Source organism: Guillardia theta (assembly GCF_000315625.1).
Source record: "Guillardia theta CCMP2712 unplaced genomic scaffold GUITHscaffold_60, whole genome shotgun sequence".
In the NCBI taxonomy this organism is placed as follows: Eukaryota; class Cryptophyceae; order Pyrenomonadales; family Geminigeraceae; genus Guillardia; species Guillardia theta.
In genome coordinates, this window is record NW_005434614.1 from 306,472 (window position 1) to 321,361 (window position 14,890).

General features: G+C 57.8%; 4 protein-coding genes across 4 annotated transcripts in view; 2 read left to right on the forward strand and 2 right to left on the reverse strand.

Annotated features, from left to right (window-relative positions):
- The window catches only part of GUITHDRAFT_142074 (hypothetical protein), a gene marked incomplete at both ends in the record, with an annotated part of 1,105 nt that extends 1,030 nt beyond the window's left edge, over positions 1 to 75 (reverse strand). The window contains one exon of the mRNA XM_005828306.1: positions 49 to 75. Coding sequence (XP_005828363.1) covers positions 49 to 75 — 27 coding nt within the window. The remainder of the gene's footprint in view (positions 1 to 48) is intronic.
- Positions 76 to 441: 366 nt separating this feature from the next.
- Positions 442 to 798, reverse strand: GUITHDRAFT_112598 (hypothetical protein; the record flags this gene model as incomplete). The annotated part of the gene is made up of 1 exon (XM_005828307.1): positions 442 to 798. The coding sequence occupies one exon, from the start codon at positions 796 to 798 to the stop codon at positions 442 to 444; it is 357 nt and encodes a 118-aa protein (XP_005828364.1).
- Positions 799 to 2,335: 1,537 nt separating this feature from the next.
- GUITHDRAFT_142075 (hypothetical protein) lies at positions 2,336 to 11,897 on the forward strand (the record flags this gene model as incomplete). The annotated part of the gene is made up of 30 exons (XM_005828308.1): positions 2,336 to 2,944; positions 2,992 to 3,038; positions 3,084 to 3,123; positions 3,318 to 3,384; positions 3,438 to 3,501; positions 3,547 to 3,598; positions 3,644 to 3,715; positions 3,806 to 3,856; positions 3,908 to 3,969; positions 3,997 to 4,073; positions 4,121 to 4,179; positions 4,230 to 4,272; positions 4,319 to 4,362; positions 4,409 to 4,445; positions 4,607 to 4,883; positions 5,082 to 5,796; positions 5,894 to 6,616; positions 6,759 to 7,253; positions 7,301 to 7,354; positions 7,644 to 7,727; positions 8,135 to 9,318; positions 9,429 to 10,708; positions 10,758 to 10,877; positions 10,933 to 11,002; positions 11,054 to 11,165; positions 11,215 to 11,282; positions 11,324 to 11,366; positions 11,452 to 11,646; positions 11,694 to 11,764; positions 11,813 to 11,897. The coding sequence occupies 30 exons, from the start codon at positions 2,336 to 2,338 to the stop codon at positions 11,895 to 11,897; spliced, it is 6,900 nt and encodes a 2,299-aa protein (XP_005828365.1).
- A 1,121-nt stretch (positions 11,898 to 13,018) lies between these two features.
- On the forward strand, positions 13,019 to 14,271 carry GUITHDRAFT_153855 (hypothetical protein). Its single transcript, XM_005828309.1, has 9 exons — positions 13,019 to 13,211; positions 13,341 to 13,373; positions 13,425 to 13,456; positions 13,507 to 13,536; positions 13,584 to 13,624; positions 13,681 to 13,734; positions 13,785 to 13,850; positions 13,910 to 13,959; positions 14,006 to 14,271. Exons 1-9 carry the CDS (start codon positions 13,031 to 13,033, stop codon positions 14,086 to 14,088), a joined length of 570 nt encoding a protein of 189 aa, XP_005828366.1. The 5' UTR covers positions 13,019 to 13,030; the 3' UTR covers positions 14,089 to 14,271.
- Positions 14,272 to 14,890: the final 619 nt, after the last annotated feature.

Below are 14,890 nucleotides of genomic sequence, written 5' to 3' on the forward strand. Positions count from 1 at the left end.
TGATGCAGCTGTCGTTGTGGGATGCAGCGTCGTAGATGCACAACTCACTCGATCGTTTCGCTGTTTCACTCTCATGTTCGTTTTCACATGAAAGTTGCAAGAAAGACCTTGTGAGGCCCTTGAGATGTTGAGAGTAAGAGAGCTTGAAGCATATCATGCTACATGGTTCATCATTGCTTTCAACGTTGCCTTGATGAGATTCATGGGAATCTTTTTGAGAGCATGAAAGAAATCTTGAAATGCTTCTTCTTGTGCGGTATGTGACAAACGCTTGTCTGAAGCCATGCAACTTTTAATCCTCCAACAAATCCCTCCAAACTTAGCCATTACCGCGTTCAACGCGCGTCTTAAAAAACCCCAGGTTGTAACTTCAACGATGTCATCTGAATATTCGCTTCTCTCATATTCTCTCTCACATCTCTTGTCTCACATCTCTTTCTCTCACATCAGAACCGGAAGGTCTCGTATCCGCGTCATGTACTCTTCGCATTCTTGCTCGCTTGTCTTGACATCAGGACAAGACACGATGAGCTTGTCTTCGCTGCGGGGGATCGTGTCTTGCAGAACAACTTCGTCAACAAGGGTTTTCTTCTGTCGCGGGGAGGCTACACAATCTGAGCTCCTCCTCCTGTTTGATTTCACCTGCTGCAGAGAATGACATTCATGGCAAGTCGTTGTCACGCCGTGCCCAGACGCCTTAGGGTTGAATATTTCGTGCAGGCAGTAACCGACGATAGCACACGTTCCGTGATTGCAGCACTTATTTGGGCCCATGTTTGATTTCCTCTGTTTGTCCATGCAGATGAGGACTGAGGCAACGTTCAGACAATGAAGGGAGGCAATGTTTCAGCGTCTTGTCGGAGGGCCTTTCCTTCGAATGATGTGCTCTTTGCTTCTGAGTTTCGCTCCCTTCTCCTTGTACTCCTCAGTAGAACACGCTCTTCCTCTTGTTCTGTACAGCAAGCTCTCGTATCGTCTTCGTCTTCCACTTGTTCTTCTTCCTCTTCTTCTTCCTCCTCTTCTTCTCTTTCTCCACTCCGTTCGGTTGCCTTTGGATTTCCTCGCCCCCACGGGTTTGCCTCCAGATCTAGCTCCTGCATATCTTGAGATCCTTAGTTTCAAAGTTCTCGAGTTAATTTCAACTATTTCGATCAATTTTGGGAAGCTTGAATTCGACCTCAGTTTGGATAAAAACACGAAAAAATGTGATTTCGATTTAATTTCTCAGCCTAGTCTCATTTGTATCTATCGCTGAGCGGGGTTGCATCAAGTACCGGTGCGAACAAGCCTTCTTCGAGGGGTACTCATTAGGGTCATCAAGGATAATTTGAGGCGGACTCGGGAGACTAGGTTCAGAAATCAAGTCAGCGAAATGTAGTCCTAATTGAAGCATCGCTGCCTTACTTCATGGTCACGAGGCCTCCGGCATGGACTCAGTCAAGGCTGACAGGCTCGGATGACTCCAGTTAAGACCTCGAGGCGTTCGGGACATGACGAGGATGCGCCGGGGGCCGCCGGCCCTGAGCCGCGCCCGTACTATCATCTCAAAGTTAACTAACATCAGTAGTAAGATAGTGATGCACTTTGAGTAAAACTATACACGGCGTTAGTATGATTAAAGAGTGTGAGTGACGCGGGGGCAGGACTGGCTGACTCACCCGGCCGGGGCCGGGGGGCCGCACGGAGGCTCCGGGAGGCTACGTGTCACAAGAAAGCTGTCACACGGCATCATGGGGGAAACTTCATCCGATGGCATCGGTCTTTTACTCAAAGTAGTAAGGCGGCGGCTGGGCCGAAACGTTGAACGGCCCGGGCCCGGGCCGGCGCGCGGTCCGCGGCGAGGAGCGGCGCACCGTAGTATGCCTGGACTCCGGGATCTGACACGGACCACCGTCGCTACACGCGGCCCCGGCTGAAATTTGAATTTAAAATCATGGTATGACTAAATAAAGTTCGTGACTGAGGCGTGTCGAATTACTCCACCCCCCTGCATCACCACCAAACTACCGGTCCTTATCACATGGCAAGTCACATCTGTCATTCAGTTCAAATGAAAACTTTTGTCACCAGGGTAGGGTCCTCTGTCTACCCCTCCAAAGCAGGTGTGAAACACCCGTGTGACATCATGGGTGACCCTACCGTGGTTGGGGCCATTTGAAGTCAAAAGATGTTGCGCCTGACGGCAGGAAATGCACAGCACGGACGGTGAGGGAGGATGGAGAGGAAGGGAGAGGAGAGAGGATACGGCAAGACAGGACGGAGAGAAGAAAGTCTGAGATCACCTGCCGGACGGCTCTGTGGGACAGCTCACTGACTGCAAGGAGGTATGAGGGCCATGGCGGACTGGAGCGTGGAGCAAGACCGAATCGCTGTGCTAGAGCGTTCGATAGAGGAGCTCGAGGGGAGCGGCAGCGTCCAGTCACAAGACAGGCTGCAGCTCCTGGAAACGAGGCTCAATCGTATGGACTCAAGCTCCACCATGGTTGTTTCGACCACCCCCCCTATGTTCCAGGTCGATGGGGAAAGGCCTTCTTGGATGAGTCTGTGGCCAGCACCAGTGACAAGAACAGGCGGCAGTCAGAGGTCACCGGCTAAGATCTGCCGCCTGCCTCGAGTGGAAGACTGCAACCCTGCCGTCGAGAGCTCTCCCAGCACAGAGCCCGGCTACTCAGCTCAGGCTTCGACCAAACCTCAACCGGCTGCCGAAAGCCCATCTCGCGTCTTGATGTCGAGGGCAGAGAAGAGGATGGAGAGCCCGGCCAGATCAATGGCAAACTTGTCGCCAGAGTCACCCCAACCTCCCTCGGGCTTTGCTCAAGAGAAAGGGACTTCGAAGATCCTCCGTCAGGTTACAGGGAAGGTCCCGCCAGCTCAGTCTCTCCATTCAACATCTTCGGAGGTTCGACCGGCTGAGTTGAGCATTCTGGAGCAGGTGGAGATGGAGGTCAGTGATTGACTCCTGTTGCATTCTGGGCTGATTTGCTCTCTCAGTCAGTATCGAATGGAGACAGGTTCAGGAACGCAAATTTCCATCAGATGTAATTGCTCAAGTTATACCTTTTATTCACTCACACTCTACATAGCCGAGAAAAGTTCGAGCAAGTCTATCCTTTGAACGGGAATGTGAGTGCGGCAGATATAGCTGCTGGTGATTGAGAAGCATCGACTAGTCTACTTGTCTAACCTTTGTCATGCAATACCTGGAAGATGAAGAGCTTTTGATGCAAACTATCGATTTCTCGACCCCATACAGAGAGCATATAGATCAGGCAAGGATTGTCTGCTACAAGATGTATGATTGACGTGTCTTGTTGAAGGAAAACTTCACCTTCACAGACTCAACCCACCATGAGTTTGTTCAGGGGAGCGATTTCATCTACCAAGGTCTAGTGTGCCCCTTGCTATTCCACGTGCTTACCGACGGCCATCCATGACAGGTGCGGTCTACTCGATGCCGAAGAACGACTACAGCCCGCAGCGGAAGGAGGAAGAGCGTGAAGGGTGAACTGCTACGAACTGTTCCTCTCCCTCCTCACTCTGCTCCAGCCATGTCCACACGAACGTCTCCCACGGAAATTTCTCCTGGTCGAAGCTGGAGGTTGATCAGGAATGTGTTGGTCGTTGGTGGTGACGCACGAGACAGAAGAGCGGACTGCCGGATACATTCTCAACGTTGAGAGAAGAAGATCGACGCAGTTCGACTCCCTTTGTCATGGTGAGATGCTTTGATAAAACTCCTTCACACCTGCCCGGACCTCTACTCCCCTTCAGCTCGACCCGACTCTTGTAACTTGTTCCTTGGCAGACCCTCGAACAGGACTATGACAATTTCATTCCAGAATCCGAGAGAGATCTGGTTTGACGTCGTTGAAAGTGTGCGGGCAATCTTGTGACTTTTTCATGTCAGAGGATCCTCAAGAAGAAGATTTCTTTCATGATCGCCAACGCCCTCGGAATTGAGTCAGACAGGTTGCAACTGATCTGCAACGTGTAAAGAATGATCGCACTGGCTAGAGTTGAGATCGTCGAGTTTGTTTCCGGCTCAGTGGAAGTCAAAGGAGTTCTTTACCACGGTACTTGAATGTTGTTTCCTCGAGACGTTGACTGTTGCGACTGCCAGCTGTCAGCGATGTCAAGGGTGAAGAGGCCCAGCTGCAGCTCGAGAGGCTGAGGTCGCTGGTGACAGCAGCCGTTTGACTAGTTTGACACGAGCTGACGACTGTGACTAGATCGATCTGAGGTCGACGACCCTCTCGTCGCATCTCAACGCAGGTGACTCCTCGCGTTCAGCCTTGACTTGTTGTCACTCTCATCGCAGTCTCCATCTCCTTCACCAGCAGTACCCCCTACTATCCCTTCAGGGTGAACCCCTCGTGCCTCCTCCTGCACACTTGTGACCTTGTGACAGGACAACGTGCCCTCCGAACCATACGCGAGGCCTCAGGGTTGAAACTTGCTTCTACTTCCATCATCCTTCTATCCCTTTCCTTCCCTCTCAACTTGAATGCCCTTCCCTCTCCCTCCTCCTCCCCCTCTCCCTCCCCACCTCCTCCTCCATCTCCCCCTGCCATTCCCTCTCCCTCACCACTCTCTCGCTATCTCGCAGATCCTCCTCCACGCTCTCCGGTCGGCCCTCCTGGAGTCAAAGAGTCGCAGAGGCCGCAGGGCCTGCTGGAAGTCTTCATCCTCCGAGCCTCTGCCCTCCCCACCCAAGAATGGACCAAGGCTGTCTGCGTCGTTGAGCTCGAGTCCAGCTCGAGGGCCCAGGGGTTTGACAAGTGGAGGAGCGGCAAGCTGGGAGACAACCGTCGGTCTGAAATTCTCTCCTCCCTCGACGCCTTCATCAGTCAGCGGTACCAGAGGCTCCACGGGACCAACGACGGGTATCGCCTTCTGCACCTCATACTCCCTCCTCTTCCTCTCCTCTCCACAGCCCTCCCTCGCCCTCCAATCTTCCTCCCCCTTCCCCCCCAACACATCTCTCCTCTCTCCTCTCTCCCCTCTCCTCTCTCCCCTCTCCTCTCTCCTCTCTCCTCTCTCCTCTCTCCTCTCTCCCGCTCTGCCTCCTCATCCTGTCTCAGTGAAGCACTCCTGTCCTCGCTCCTCCCCTTGCTATGCTCACAAGAGCCCAGGGAGCCTCCTGCATGGATGGCGGGCCGGCACGACGACTCGGACTTTCACTGGCAGGACGTGGCAGGTCACCAGACGTTCCGCACCTGCGTGAGAGGAGGAGACGCGAGCCCCAAGTGGAGCAGCGCGTGCAGGTTTGCCGTGCTGGGCAAGCGAACCGACCGGCTCCGCCTGCAGGTCCTGCACCTCGGGTCAGCTGGATCCGAGCTGGTAGGGATGGTGACGATCGAGGCTCGAGAGTGGAGGGAGGAAGGAGGGGGGAAGGAGAAGCAGGAGGAGGCAGAGACAGCACCTGAAGTTCTCACGTTCCACGATGGTCTGAAGAGGAACGAGCGGGTCGTTTGCAAGGCATATCCCCTCCGGAGCATCACAGGCGAGAGGATTGAGGATGGGAGCGGAAAGGAGAGCATCCTCTACGTGGGGCTGAGGTGGACGGAGGAGGTGAGCAAGCAGCTGGTCCCTTGCGAGGGGACGCTGCAGGAGCTGGTTAAGGGGGAAGGGAAGGAGGCGATGGCGTGGAGGATGAGGTTCTACCAGCTCGATCCCTTCACGCAGGTCCTGTGGAGGAGGGACGGAGAGCAGAGCGAGCAGCTCAAGATCCGAAATGCTGAGATCAAGAGCGGCGGCAGGAGGGACGACAAGCTTCTCTTCGAGATCTGCACGCGGGTGAGCCCGATCTCCTTCCTCTCTGCTCCTCCCTCTCTCCCCCTTCCTCTCTCCTCCTTCCCTGCTCTTCTCCAGCTGAACCTGGCCCCGCCTCTAGAGCTCGTCCGTCAAGCTCGGGGCCGAGACGGAGGAGGACAGAACTCGGTGGGTTGAGAGTCTGCGAGCGAGCTCGGGGCTGCCGTACAGGAGCCGCGGGCTGAGGAACTTCATGCTCGCCCTTGCTCTCCTCGTCCTTCTCCTCGCCGGGGGCGGCGTCGGGATCGGGATCGTCGCATGGAAGAACGCGCATCGGCCTCAGGTCCCTTCCTACATGCGATGGGAGAGCTGTAAAGGCGGCGACTGCGAGGCCTGCGCTTGTTTCCAGCGCTGCTTGTTCGGCAGCACCCTCGGCCTTCAGGCGTCTCTTGGTACCGCTCCCCACAACTGCTCCTCCTCCTGCTCCTGCTCGCTGCGAGCGCCGTACAGCGGGTGCGGCAACGGAGTGCTGCAGGCAAGGAGCACGGTGAGGTGGTTCGGGGAGGACGTCTTCTTCACGGAGGAGTGCGATGACGGGAACGTGGTGAGCGGAGACGGATGCAGCAGCAGCTGCAAGATCGAGAGCTTCATGAAGACGGAGGCGTACGGGTTGCGGGTGGCAGGAGCATCGGCAGCAGCCAAGTCTCTGTGCGGCCGCAACAACCACACGCTGAGTGTGTGCGAGGAAGCGTGCTTGAGGTCCAGCAGCTGCGGGTGCATGTGGTTCGGAGACGGCTACTGCCACCTCTACGCTGCCTGCAATACATCCCGCATCCCCGCACTCTCTGACATCGAGGGAACTTGGGTGGGTTGATGTTGACTTCCTCCTCCTCTTCGTTCTCTTCCTCCTCCTCCTGCTCTCTCCCACTGCCTTCTCTACACTCTCTCAACGTGCTTCTTCCCTCCTCCTCTCTCGTACGCTGCCCTGACGTCTTCGCAATCACCAGGACGAGGTCGAGTTTCAGTGTGGCCTCAACAACTTCGTGGTGGACCAGCAGCGCGTGGAGATCAGGAGCGAGGTCGCGCTGTTCGGCTACAGCTCCCTCTCCTCCGACCAGCTCCAGACTTTCAAGCAGAGTTTCAGTCAGTACTGCTCAGCTCCTTGTAGGATCACCGTCCTCTCAGTCACTGCCGGCGCCACCACTGTCGTGCGCCGGGAGCAGCAGGCGCGTCAGGCGACCTCGGACAAGCTCGTTGTCGTGGCCTTCAAGTTCACGGCCTCTGCCTCCTCCTCCTCCTCTCTGGTGACCTCTCTGACCTCCTACCTCAACCTCGGAGACAGTGGCTTGCTTGGCTCCCTCAAGCAGCTCGGCCTCTCGAGCCTCACCGGCGTCACGGTCAGACCAGCTGGACTCCCCCAGCTCTTTCCCAGCCCGGCGCCTCCCAACTCGACGGGGACTCTCTACAAGAAGGAGCCGTATCACTGCACCACCCACAACCTGGTGGGCAACTGTTGGGCTTTTCCACCTCCCCTGAGCTGCTGGAGCAGGTGGGGGAGAATCAATATGACAACACGAGCCTCTGCTGCGGCAACCGATCTGAGGTGAGGCCCTGTTCCCTTCACTGCCTCCCTCCTGCTCTTGCCCTCCCTGCCCCCTAGAACCACTTCCTCTTTTTTCCTTCCGATCCTCCATTTCCCTCCTGCACCCATCCATTCCCTCAAGCTTCCTCAATTGTACCTCCTCCTCCTCCTCTCCTCCTCCTTCTCCTCCTCTTCTTGTCCTCCTCTCCTCCTCGTCCTCTTCCTGTCCTCCTCTCTTCCTCTCTCCCTCCTCCTCTTCCTGTCCTCCTCTCCTCCTCCTCCTTCCCTCCCCCTCCTTGATTCTCCTCAGGTTTGTCAGCCCGTTGGTCGATGCTACGTCTCCCTCGAAAGAAACTTTGAGTGCGTTCCCAACGCCCTTCCCTATCAGCCAACAGTAAGTAGCTCCGCTCCCTCTTCTCCTTCCCTCCTCCTTCCATCCCTTGCACTCGCTCCTCCCCCCTCTCTCCCCTCCCTCCCTTCCTCCCCCTTTCCTTTATTCCCCCCCCTCTCCTGGTGTTGATCTCCTCCTCTCAGGAGTTGTCCCTGGTGCCGTGGGATCAGCGCGTCAAAGTCTACTGGAAGGCTCCGGCTGACACAGGAGGCTTACCGATCCTCGAGTACAAGATTGACAAGGCAAGACACCCTCGGCCCCATCCCTCCTCCCCTCTCCCCTCCCCTCCTCTCCTCTCCTCTCCCCTCCCCTCCCCTCCTCTCCTCTCCTCTCCTCTCCTCTCCTCTCCTCTCCATCCTTCTTTCGCTCCTTCACTTCCTGACCTCCCGCTCCTCCTCACTCCTGCGCAGGCTCCTTTCATCGAGGGCAACTCGCAGTGGGATGGTCAGCCTTTCTTCTCTCCCGGCGCCTCCACCTCAGTCTGCGTCACTCGGCTGACCAACTTCATCCCCTGGTACTTCAGAGTCTCAGCGAGGAACAAGCTCGGCTACGGCTCCTTCTCCTCCCTCACCCGAGACAGCATGCCTTGGGTCGCTGCCTCCGATCCTCCCACCTCCCTCATCGCTCATGCCGGCAACCGCCAAGTCTGGCTCTCCTGGACGGCTCCTGCCTTCGATGGCGGGCGACCCATCGCGAGCTACGCGGTGGAGATCGCGCACGACCTGGACTCTTCGCTCCTCTGCGGGGACCCTCACGGCTGCTCCAGCACTTCCGTGCCCTGGGGCAGGAAAGATCCTCGTCCTGTCGCTGCTTCTTTCACATGGCAGCAGGTCCCCTCGGAGGGTCTTGCCTATGGTTCGGTCCCCCCCGACAGAACTTACCCCATCTCCTCCTCCTCTCCGCAGCAGGACTCCCTCCTGGTCAAGACGCGAGCGGAGGACGTGCCGAACTGCCATCTCCCTCCTCCTCCTGTCGTCCTGACGACCTTCCTAGTCAAGACTGATGCTCAGGGGAACCCACTGATGAACAACTACAAGTATCACTTCCGGATTAGAGCATACAACAACTTCCAGCTATCTCTTCCCAGCACCAACCTCTCCCTCTTCCCCGTCGGCCGCGTCCCCTACCAGGTCCAGGGCTTCAACGCCTCCTGCTACGAGTCGCGGGAGTGGACCAGCTGCACCGTCGGGTACTCAGGGGACACGCGCATCCCCATCACCTGGAACCCTCCCGCCGACGACGGAGGGATGGACGTGACAGGCTACCACGTCGAGTACTCGCTCGATGCAGGCGCGACATGGACGGAGCACGTGGCGCAGTCGAAGCAGGATGCAAGGACGACCTCGTACATGCTACCCTGCATGCTGAACGACAAACCCTACCTCCTCCGCGTCAGAGCCATCAACCTGTATGGGGAAGGAGACCCGTCGGTCATCGGGCCCGTCACTCCCCGCTGGTGTCCCCACATGCAGGCCTGCGGGGTGTGTCTCGAGCCCAACTACGAGCTTTGGGGAGGCTGCTCGCTCCCTGCCTGCTCGTCAGCGAGGTCTGGATTGAACACCCGCTTCATCAACTGCACTGGAGGAGGATGCAGGTAAGAGACCACAGGGAGAGGAGGGAGAGGCAGGCGGAGGGGGACGGGAAGGCAGGGAGGGAGAGGGAGGAGGCGGGAGGTCCAGCAGCTGACTGGCATGTTCTACTCAGGGTGGAGGTGCTCCATGCAGGCGTGTGGGGAGGCGTGTCTGGTTTCTTCACCAACAGCAGCGGGGACGTTGCCTGTCACTCCCTCGGGCTCAGGCCGAGGCCTCAAGTTTGTGGGGGCCCCACCTGTGGGTCTGTCCAGCTCAGCTCCAGCTTCACTCACAAGAAGATCTGGCTGACGAACCTGTCCTGCTCTGGCTCCGAGGCCTCCCTCCTCGATTGCCCTTCCAACGTCACCATGGGCAACGTCACCGTCAGCGAGGTCGGAGATGAAAAGTTCGCGCTCTCCACGCAGGAGGGAAGCAGCTTCGAGGTATGCTGCTGGGACACCTCCGAGCTCTTCTCTACCATCAGCGTCCTTGACAGGCAGGGGGAGGAGCAGCAGCCAGACTTCTGCTGCCAAGTCGTGGGCTCCGACTGCCTCCCCGCAGGACGATGCTACTTCTCGAGCGAGCAGGGAGGGGCGTGCGTGTATGCTCGAGGGCCCTATCCTCCTCCCCTCGTGCAGGCGCTGCCCTGTGACAACGTCAATCTCTTGTGCGACGAGAAGGCGAACGTGGCCTGGGTGGCCCCTGAGGACACGGGAGGCTCTCCGATCACGGACTACATCATCTACGCCGCCTCTCCCCTCCCCAATGGCACCTACGAGGTTAAGGTAGCCCGCACAGGCTCCCTCAGCACCAACTACACGGTCGTGCCCGGCCTCGTCAACTTCGTCCCCTGGTTCTTCAAGGTCAGCGCCATCAGCAGGCTGGGCTACTTCGCTGGTTACGGACGGCAGAAGGTCCCGGTCCTCTCCGCTCCCTCCCCTGCCTTCGTCCCCTTCGTCCAGGAGCCTCTCCAGCCCGTCAACGGCAGAGCTCAGGCCGGGAACCGGCAGGTCTGGCTGGCCTGGGACCCTCCCTTGTGGAACGGGGGGCGAGCGATCTCAGGGTACACGCTGGAGATCCTAACGGCTGACGGGACATGGACAGACAAGATCCCCGGGCTCACTAACGGTGCTCCTCCTGACGGTCAGTATCCCATCGCGGCACAGACGAGGTCGGTGGCCGCTCTCAGCTCTACCCAACGACGCCTCCTCCTCTCTCAGACTTCAAACCTGGACCCTCTCTCCTCCACCTTCCACGTCACCAAAGATGCCTCGGGGGCTGAGCTCGCCAACGCTGCGAGCTACTCCTTCCGCCTGCTCGCGTACAGCACGTTCAACTCTTCCCTCCCCAGCGCCGTCATCATCGTCGACCCTGTTGGCACCGTCGCCTCCTCCCCTCTCAACTTCACTGCTGGTGCTGTAACTGGGTGGCAAGTTGGTAGGGGATCTGACTGCTTCTTCAGATTGTTACGAGGACGCGGGCAGGGGAGCTGCGAGCACGTGCACTACAGGGAGAGCGGAGGACACGAGGGTCACCATGCGGTGGTCGGAGTCCTCATACAACGGAGACATCAGCATTCTGAGTGAGAGATGGGAGGCAAGACATGTCTTGACGACACTCACTCTCTCTGCTTCAAGATTACACGCTCGAGTACTCCACAGACGGAGGGACGACATGGACAGGAGCAGTGCAGTTAGCTGTCACGAGGTATGTACAGGCTTCTCCATCGTCTTGTCTTATCGTCTCGTCGCCTCGCAGCTCCGGGAGCTACACGTATGTCTACGAGGGCCTTACAAACGACCAGGCGTACATGTTCCGAGTCAGAGCTGTCAACTTCTACGGCTTCAGCGCCCCAGCTGTGATCGGTCCGGTGAGGATGGGGCGAGAGCTCGCGGGTCAAGCTTGACGTCCTCGTCCAGCTGACCCCCAAGTACTGCCCCAACCTGGTGGAGTGCGGGGTGTGTGTGCTGGCAGCGTACAGCGTGTGGTATGGATCTGTTGCTGCATGGCTTGCGTGACGTACGGCAGGGGAGGCTGCACCATGCCTTCCTGCATCCTGCAGGACACGGAAGTGAGCGACACGCGCATGGTGTCATGCGCTGAAGGCCACGGCTGCTTGTCTTGCTCAGCTGGCCGGCAGCTGGAGTCGCTGACAGGGTCGCAGGCTTGAGATTCTTCACGACTCTAAGTGGGGCACCATCACCGGCGCCACCTCGCAAGGGACTGGCCTCGTAGCCTGCAATGCCCTGGGCTTGAGGGGGCGACCCAGCACTTGCTACGCTCCAGATGGAGTATGCGGGGCCATCACCACCCCCGCCACGTTCCCACCTGACGATGGCGTCATCGTGGTGGTACGGGGACCAGCTGGACTTGCTCTTCGTGACTCACTTGCGTCTAGTGGCTTGGGTCCGTCAGCTGCGTGGGGACCGAGGCGAAGGTACATGACTGCAGTGCTCGCACGTTGCCTGGGTATGAGCTGGTCGCGTCTACTCGCCGCATGTGACCGTCTTGTGGCAGGGGGTCGAAATGGACGGATGCTTTCTACAAGCTTCACTCAGACCAGCAAGACAAGGGGATCTGCTGTTGGCCTCCTCTACCTTAGAACCAAGACAAGGGGATCTGCTGTTGGCCTCCTCTACCTTAGAACCAAGACAAGGGGATCTGCTGTTGGCCTCCTCTACCTTAGAACCAAGACCAGGGGATCTGCTGTTGGCCTCCCCTACCTTGGAACCAAGACCAGGGGATCTGCTGTTGGCCTCCTCTACCTTAGAACCTCCCCGTCAGCCTTCCTGCCTGCAGCTCGAACAAGGAGGAAACATCCTGGGAGGATAGGTTTTGGGATTGAACGAGCAAATGACAGCATCAGACAACCTCATTGACTTCTTTTATTCATCATCATCAACTAGCATGTCTATAACATGTCTGTCATCCCTCAATGATTCATTCGCCAATCACTGCCGCCCGACAACATCCCCCTTACTGGCGTTGGGCTTAAGCGACGATCCCATATGAGAGTTTCTCTCATGAAGACCACCATGTCTGGTTTGTTTCCACTCCCCGTGCTGATGATCGTGCGTAACAGACCCCGACCCTCCGCCCTCTTGCTCGCCTCCGGCTGACCCTCAGGAAATGCTTCTGTGCGTGCGACCGTACTTGCGCTGGCGTCCGCGTCCCCAGCGCCTCTGCGATCTGCTTAGCCACGCCCGGCCCAAGCCCTACATGCACCAGCCCGTCTACCCGCACGGGCCTGTTCTCTTGCACGCCGTGCTGCTCGAGGAGCTCCAGGAAGACCTCGTGCTCCCGCACACTCCAGAAGCCTCCTGAGCCTGTCGGCCTGCGTTGGCTCTCCTGCCCATCTGTGTCCGAGCTCGGGTCGGTGAGGTCGTGGGGAGAGGGCGGCTGCTCGTCGGCAAGGGCATGTGCGGCGTCGGGGCAGGAGCTCGGACAAGCGTGGAGGCCGAGGAGCTCGGACAAGCGTGGAGGCCGAGGAGCTCGGACAAGCGTGGAGGCCGAGGAGCTCGTGGAGGCCGAGGAGCTCGGACAAGCGTGGAGGCCGAAGAGCTCGGACAAGCGTGGAGGCCGAGGAGCTCGGACAAGCGTGGAGGCCGAGGAGCTCGTGGAGGCCGAGGAGCTCGCAGCAAGGCAGTCCTGCTTGACGTCGTTACACAGAGGTCCTCAATTGAACGAGGCAGGCTCGGTTTAATCTGAGGCAGGCTCTTGCAAATGGTGACCGTCATGGCGCGCGTCGTGCTGATCTTGGCGGCGCTCGTTCGTCCCTCCCCAGCCCTCCCTCAGCTGGCAGTGAGCTTTGCGCCCCCACCTGGACTCTCGTTCCTTCTCTCTCCGTCCTCTCTGTGCCGAGCACGGAGGTGTCAGCCGTCACAGCTGCACTCGTTCCGCACCAGGTTGCGAGCAGGTCAGCGCAAAGTCGTCCAGTAGAGGTCTTGATGAGAAGAGGAGGGTGGAGTTGGCTCCTCTGATAGTCTTTGATTTCTTGATGATGATGATGATGATGATGATGATGATGATGACGGTGATGACACAGAGCTAAGAGATTCTGATGACGACATCTCCGCATGTACGCATTAGCTGATGGCACTGTGGGATGGGTTGACTTGATGGTTGGTAGATGGTGGAAACGCGACATCTTCAGGAAGAACGGTTGTCGTCTTCTCCTACGTCTCTCACTGATCACACTTGTCTGCTCTTAGGGGGTCCTGGGCAAAGTTGGCCTGGAGAAGGTAAAGTATGAGAGAAGTAGAGGGTGAATAACTCGTTGCGACCCAAGAGCGAGGGCCTGCCGCTGCCGCTGGTCTCATCCCGTCCCAGGTTGCCAGCGAGCAGACGCCCTGCCGCATGCGATCATTTGTGACTTGTCGTGTTAGGGACGGGAGGGACTCCATCCTCGAGCAGGAGAGAGGGATACTCGGGATCTTCGGGTTGTCAGCTGCAACAGTTGGTTTCCGATGCAAATGACGTCTGAGCGCAGAGAGGAGAGCGTGCTGAAGCAAGGGCTGGTGGGAGTAGCGTTGCTCTTCATCCTCTACCTCGTCATGTGAGCCGACGATCTGCGTCTTGTTGCCCTCCGCTGGTGTAGAAGTGAATGTTTGGCAGAGGACGAATGTATATCTCGTCTCCGATGAATCGTTATCAAGTGGTTGAAAGTGAAACTCCTGCTCCTTCTCTCCTCCTGCTCCTGACCATGTCCAGGATACGAGGATGCGTACATCTGCTACGGAATCCCTTCCCCCGACGATCCCACGGGGTCAGTGACTGCAGCGAAAGCCTCGTGACTCTTACTCGCAGGTGCCGGGACAGGAGGGATGTTGGACCAGTGAGAGTGATGGAGAGGAGGTGAGGGAGCGAGCAAGACTAGGATGTAGGTGAGAGGAGCATGTAGAGGCTGCTTCAGTCCAATGCTCTCTCTCTTTCGCTCTTGCACGTAATGATTTGTGATGTAAAAGTAGCAAGACGTTGCCCATCTGCAGTGAGGTAGGAAACATGAAGCACAAATCACACGCGAGTCTTCTTTGACCATCTTCCCTCATCCCTCATCTACATCTCCTATCAAGCTTCTTCTTCTCTCGCTTCTTTCTCCTCTCTCTCTCGCTTCCGCTTGTCTTGTTGGTTTTTATTCATCCTAGTAGTCCCGCCCCCTCCTCCCCTCCCCCCTCGCTCCTCCTCCTCCGCGCCCCCCCCGCTTCCCCTGCTCGCTCCCTCTCGCTGCTGCTACTGGGCTCCTGTAACCCCGTCGATCAGCAAGTTCACCTGCTCCTCCTACCGTTGCCTTGTGTTGCTGCTGCTGCTGCTGCTGCTGCTGCAGAGTGTCGCTCCTGGCCCTGGTCGTGTCCTGGTCCACTTGCCACCCTCGGATCTCTCCTCTCATCGAACTGCCTCGCCTGATCTCAACGTGTGACATCTTGTCCATCTGCGCTCTTTTCTCTCCTTCTCTCGTTCGACAACTGCCCCTCCTCCCTGCTCTCCTGCATGGAGTCCGAATTTCGACTTCCTGGGGAGGCAGATGGGAGGAGGGAGGTGGAGGATGCTGAGGAGAGCTGGACACGAGGAGACGATCTTGTGTCGAATGATGAAGAG